Source organism: Amphibalanus amphitrite, unplaced genomic scaffold (assembly GCF_019059575.1).
Source record: "Amphibalanus amphitrite isolate SeventyFive unplaced genomic scaffold, NRLGWU_Aamphi_draft 001975F_arrow, whole genome shotgun sequence".
Taxonomy (NCBI): domain Eukaryota; kingdom Metazoa; phylum Arthropoda; class Thecostraca; order Balanomorpha; family Balanidae; genus Amphibalanus; species Amphibalanus amphitrite.
Window position 1 is genome coordinate 55,380 of NW_024883468.1, and position 5,419 is coordinate 60,798.

The 5,419-nt window shown below is 57.3% G+C and overlaps 1 protein-coding gene across 1 annotated transcript; it reads right to left on the reverse strand.

The window, feature by feature from the left end:
* Positions 1-2,330: 2,330 nt before the first annotated feature.
* LOC122375976 (translation initiation factor IF-2-like) lies at positions 2,331-4,450 on the reverse strand. The gene is made up of 3 exons (XM_043355596.1): positions 4,302-4,450; positions 3,426-4,157; positions 2,331-2,883 (listed from the first exon to the last, which is right to left on the reverse strand). Exons 1-3 carry the CDS (start codon positions 4,448-4,450, stop codon positions 2,331-2,333), a joined length of 1,434 nt encoding a protein of 477 aa, XP_043211531.1.
* Positions 4,451-5,419: the final 969 nt, after the last annotated feature.

Genomic DNA, 5,419 nt, shown 5'->3' on the forward strand with positions numbered 1-5,419 from the left:
AAAACAAGTATGGCGAGCGCCGCGCCTAGTCGCCCGCGCCAGTCATGCCGCTCGGCGCGCACAGTCAGCTGGCGGCGGCAGAGGCGCTCACAGGCACGGAGCCGGGGCGGCCAGCGCACTGTGGGGTTTTTATCGATCCTAGCACGAATTTATTTATATCGCATCCCCGCTACCTTAACTAATTTTATTTCACCTTCAAATGGTTAGGCTTAGGGTGTATGATCCCTGACAACATGGTTGGCTCTCCTGCTTGGCCCCATCCCTCCCCCGCCCCCTCCCCACGGACTTAGCACTGAAGCGTTTTCGGCTAGCAATGCATCTTGGGCGTGGAAGCGTTAAAAAAGTAGAACGAAACTACAATCGTTTTAGAAGTAGATATTTGTCCATGTCTAGCCCAATCACCAAAAGGCATTTCGGGCTTAACCTTTGCACTTTGTTAGTCCTTGCACTTTTAAAGGGGGAGGGGGTCGCACAGACTTCTGTCCTCGACTTTTCGCATACTAACTCAAGCAAAACGTGGCGGATCACGACGAAACTTTCTATACCTTCGATTCGATCAATGTTACTCACACACTTAAAATTTCATGACCTTGACCTTAATAAAAATTTGACCTGTGACCTGTTTCACCAGACCATGTCAGGCTGGTATCGATTTGGCGCTTATCAGCGCACATTATCGGCGCGTTTTCAGTCTTGTTGTGGTTGTTAACTCTCCAAGGTATGAAATGCTGTTTGTTCTCTGCATTTTAAGGTCACGTTAAGGTCAAATCAAGGTCATTTACCTTAGATGACCTTAGTTGACTTTTTCAAGTTATACGATTTTTCTAGATAAGTGCTTGGAGCTTATTTCGAACTTAACACCCATTTGAAGATTTAAGTAGTTTTGGTGCCTAACGGAACATGCTACGAAGCTGTTAAAGGTAATCGACGCCCACCTTCTATGGATAGCCGGCAAGACACCTACTGGTCGGGCCTGACCTGACCCGGTCTAGCATGAAAACATCATCCTCGATCAAAACTAGCTTGAAATTCGTGATTAGCACCCCAAAAACCTCCAACCTCACTTTACAAAGTTACAGCATTTTTCGATTTACCTATATCAAAGCTCTGTACTGAAGTTCAATAAGGTGAACATTGGCGGCGATAGCCAATAAAATGGACGCAGCGTTGCAAGGGTGTTGTTGTTTTGTTCAAAAAGAACATTTGGCGATAGAAAAATAATGTCAACATGGTATCACCCCCTTCCTCCCTCCTCCCAACTCCTATACTGACCGGAAACCCCCAGGCGGTGTGCTGCGGTCGGGTAACCCGCCGCGGCGCGGCCCGGCGGGGCGTAAGAAACCACGCGGCACCGTCTGCTTTGACGTCTCATAGTGACTGGTTTAGGCAAATTTCGGCAAAAAATGAGAGCTGCCCCCGATGCAGAAATTATTGGAGAACATTTTGATATACATTTCCACGCGTAACACCGCGTATCAAACTTTGTAAGGCAATAGTTTGCTTTTCAACTCTGTGAATCAAGAAGCATTTTAACATTTTTAGCATTTCGGTCAAAAATTATACATTTGGATGAATTTTGGAAATTTTCGTGCATGCCATCAGCTTCCTTATAAGTCAAAGATAATGAAAACATGTCGCAACTATAACCTGCTGTTCAGGGAAACGAGTGAGAGGGCGTTTTATTGTAGTGTGCTTTTTCGCTGTATGCAGGTAGCACGACGCTGGTCAGGACGAAGCTACACTTTGAGAGGTTTTTTGAGGCATAAACAATCATTTTACAGACGATTTAAGGTGTGATTCGGATGCGCTGGACAATTTTACGTGGAATGAATAACAAAAAAGTGGAAATCGAAATACTTTATCTTGCCACTTAATGCGTGCTAGGATGGCATAAGTCCCCACGGTGCAGCGGTGGCGGCGGCAGGGGCGCGCGCAGGCGCGGCCAGCAGCCGTGCGGGGGTTGGACCATAACACAACACCTCCCCCCAAGACGATCACATCGTCTTCACCCCAAGGCGCCACAGCAGACACTCCGGGGTCCGGGCGCACAAGGCCACCGCAGCGCGGTGCAGACGGCGGCGCCTGCGCTCTCTTGGCGTCTCGGGCGCTTCTTGCAGCGGACGCGCCCGCCGTCGCACGGGGAGGTCCGCGGCAGGCGTCGCTCCGGTGTCGGTGGCGGCCACGGGTCGCGGTCAGCGGCGGCTGTGGTCACCCTTAGACTCGGGGCCACGAGCGGCGGCAGACGCGCGTCGCACTCCGTATCCCGCTCAGCGAGCATAGCTGCGACGGCAGCTGCGTGAAGCGGGTCCTCAGCGTCCTCCCACACCTCGTCATCGACGGTCGGACAGCTCATCCACCACCTCGACCGAGTGGAGGGTGGTGTCACCGAGGTTCGTGTCACCGCGCCGGTTGGACTTGTCACCGGCGGACACGCATCCCTGCGGCGTACGGAGGAGCGCGGCGGCGTGAGTCGCTCCCATTTGTTCGGGTGGGTCTCCGTCCCCACTCCGTACTGGCAGGCCTCCCGCCAGCGGCGGCGAGGCTCCGTAGGCGTCAGCCAGCTGGGTAGGCTGCGCCGCATGACTACAGCCGGCTTGGCCGGTGCCCGCCGGCGGCGGCGACTTGGCGGTGCTGGCGGCTGGGCCTCCATCCGTGCTTCGAGTTGGCATGCCTCCCGCCGGCGGCGGCGAGGCTCCGTAGACGTCAGTAGTCTTACTCAGCTCGGTGGGCTGTGCCGCACAACAGTCGGCTTGGCTGGTGTCCCCCGGCAGCGGCGACACGGCGTAGCCGGCGGCTGTACCTCCGTCCCTGGTCCGCGTGGGTAGGCCTCCCGCCGGCGGCGGCGAGGCGCCGTAGGCGGCAGCCGGCCTGGTAGACTGCCCGCTGCGGTGCACCCAATCTGGCCAGTGTCCGCCGGCGGCGGTGACACGGCGGGGCCGGCAGCGGCACCTCGGCCCGTGCTCAGCGTTTGTAGGCCTCCCGCCGGCGGCGGCGAGGCTCCGTAAGCCACAGCCGCTGCATCGGGGCCTGCAGGCTGCACCGCAGTGGCCCCGGGTTGGCCCGTGTCCGCCGGCGGCGGCAACACGGCGTCACCAGCGGCTTCGTTTCCATGGCTGGTCCGCGTGGGAAGGCTTCCCGTCGGCGACGGCGAAGCTCCGTGGGCGTCAGCCGGCTCTGTAGGCTGCGCCGCGGTACATCCAGCTCGGTCCGTGTCCGCCTGCGGCGGTGACACGCCGGGGGCTGCCTCCATGGTCTGTGCTGGCCAGCCTCCCGCCGGCGGCGGGCAGGCTCCGCGCGCGCCAGCCGGCTCGGTGGGCTGCGCCGCGGTACGGCCGGCTCCTCGGCCTGTGTCTGCCGGCGGCACCGACACGGCGGCGCCGGTGGCAACCGATTGGCCTCCCGCCGGCGGCGGCGAGGCTCCGTACACTCCGTCCGTGCTGCACGTTGGAATGCCTCCCGCCGGCGGCGGCGAGGCTCCGTAGGCGTCCGTAGCTCCGTCCGGCTCTGTGGGCTGCGCCGCAGCACATCCGATTCGGCCCGTGTCCGCCGGCGGCGGTGACACGGCGTTGTCCGGGGCTTCATTACTGTCCGTGGTCTGCGTTGGCCAGCCCCCCGCCGGCGGCGGCGAGGCTCCGTGGACGTCAGCAGCGTCACTCAGCTCCGTGGACTGCAGCGCAGTGTGCCCGGCTTGGCCCGTGTCCGCCGGCGGCGGTGACACGGCGGTGCCGGCGGCTACCGCTACTAGCGCCACCCCCGGAGAGTCGCATACTGTTGTCACTGCAGATGGGGCCACTGGACGATCGGCCGTGGCGGTGGCCCTCTGGTGGCACACCACATCAAAATGTCCCCGTTCCCCACACGCACGACAGATGGCGCCAGCGGCGCGACACGTGTCTCCGCCGTCGTGCTGGCGACGGCCACAGGTAGGGCAACGCTCAAGAAACTGACGATTGGTGGCGGCGGCGGCATGGGCGACACTCGGCCGACTGCGGTCCCTCTTGTAGGCCGACAGGTGGGCCACGAAATGTCCCTTGGTGCCGCAGAGGTCTTGGCACGTGACATGGGCACTCCACGTTTCCCCCACTGTCACGGCGTGTCTGAGCGTCGGCTCAGAGTTCTCCATCCTGCTCACCGCTCCTGTCTCACTGTCGCGCACACTGCACTCGACACGGGCTTTGCACGTCGAGGCCGACTCCAGGTGCGGGGTCGGAGTCGCCGACGCCGGCAGGCAGACAGTCCGGCGGGCGGCGGCAGCTGGTCCAGCGGATCCCTCAGCGCCTCGCTCAGCCCCCGACTCTGACACTCCGGCCGTCGTGCCCGTCCCGGTCCCCGCGGAGGGCTCTCTATACAGCAGCCTCTCCAAACGCTCCAGGCGCTTGTCGGCCTCGGCGGCTCTCTCCGCCTGCCTCTCCAGCAGCGCCGTCAGTTCCTGAATCAAAATTTTCTTCATCGCGCTGTAAGCTGCTCAGTCACGTAATTACAAAACCGACCGCGCCATGTTTTGTTTTGGTTCGTTTCGAGTGAAAGAGCACACAATCAATGGGAAACGCGATTTATTGTACTGCGATACGTTGAGGCCGGAAGAATGTCCAAAAAGAAAACAAGTATGGCGAGCGCCGCGCCTAGTCGCCCGCGCCAGTCATGCCGCTCGGCGCGCACAGTCAGCTGGCGGCGGCAGAGGCGCTCACAGGCACGGAGCCGGGGCGGCCAGCGGTGGCGGCGGCAGGGGCGCGCGCAGGCGCGGCCAGCAGCCGTGCGGGGGTTGGACCATAACACAACAGAAACAAAAGGAATTCTTCATCAAAGGGGAAGCTGGAGAATCGTCAACTTTTAACGGTGATGGGTGGTAGGTGGGGCGTTCCATGACAGATCGACCAAGCCATAACACCCTACCTCTCAGATTTTGATGAAATTGCGCCTAGGGGGTTATCTAATATCTATACCGTAGATTCTTAATCTCCTATTTTCAGCGTTGTAGTACAAACGGTTTTTACGAGTTATAGCCAGTGGCATTTTTCAAAATGCTCAAAGTAACCCTCTTTTTGACTCATATATAAAAATATGGCCAGTAACTTACATTAATATGTATATAATTGGAATCCTCATTGACTGTAGAAAATTAATCAATCAAAATATTTTGAAAATTTTCCAAATCTCAACATTTTTTAAATTAATACATTTTTGATTTTTGATTTTCAAAATGTGGCCAATAAATTTTTGACATAAAGATTATGTCAAAAGATGCCTCTGGATATGGAAATTCAATGTAAAGAAATTTGGAGAGGTATTTTGCCTTTAACTTTTTATATAATTTTTTATTTGCGGCAATGTTTAGGGTAAAAGGGAACATTTGGTGACACGTTCCGAAACCAATCATTCTCCTACCCTCATACCCTCGAAATAGTTTATGAAAATTGAA

Bases quoted from the DNA above. Each gene is read 5' to 3' on its own strand.
- LOC122375976 (XM_043355596.1), bottom strand. From the start codon at position 4,450: ATGAAGAAAATTTTGATTCAGGAACTGACGGCGCTGCTGGAGAGGCAG. The intron at 4,158-4,301 runs GTCAGAGTCGGG...TGTCGAGTGCAG, and splicing joins ACGGGCACGACGGCCGGAGT to TGTGCGCGACAGTGAGACAG. The intron at 2,884-3,425 runs GTACGGAGCCTC...GGTGCACCGCAG, and splicing joins ACGTGCAGCACGGACGGAGT to CGGGCAGTCTACCAGGCCGG.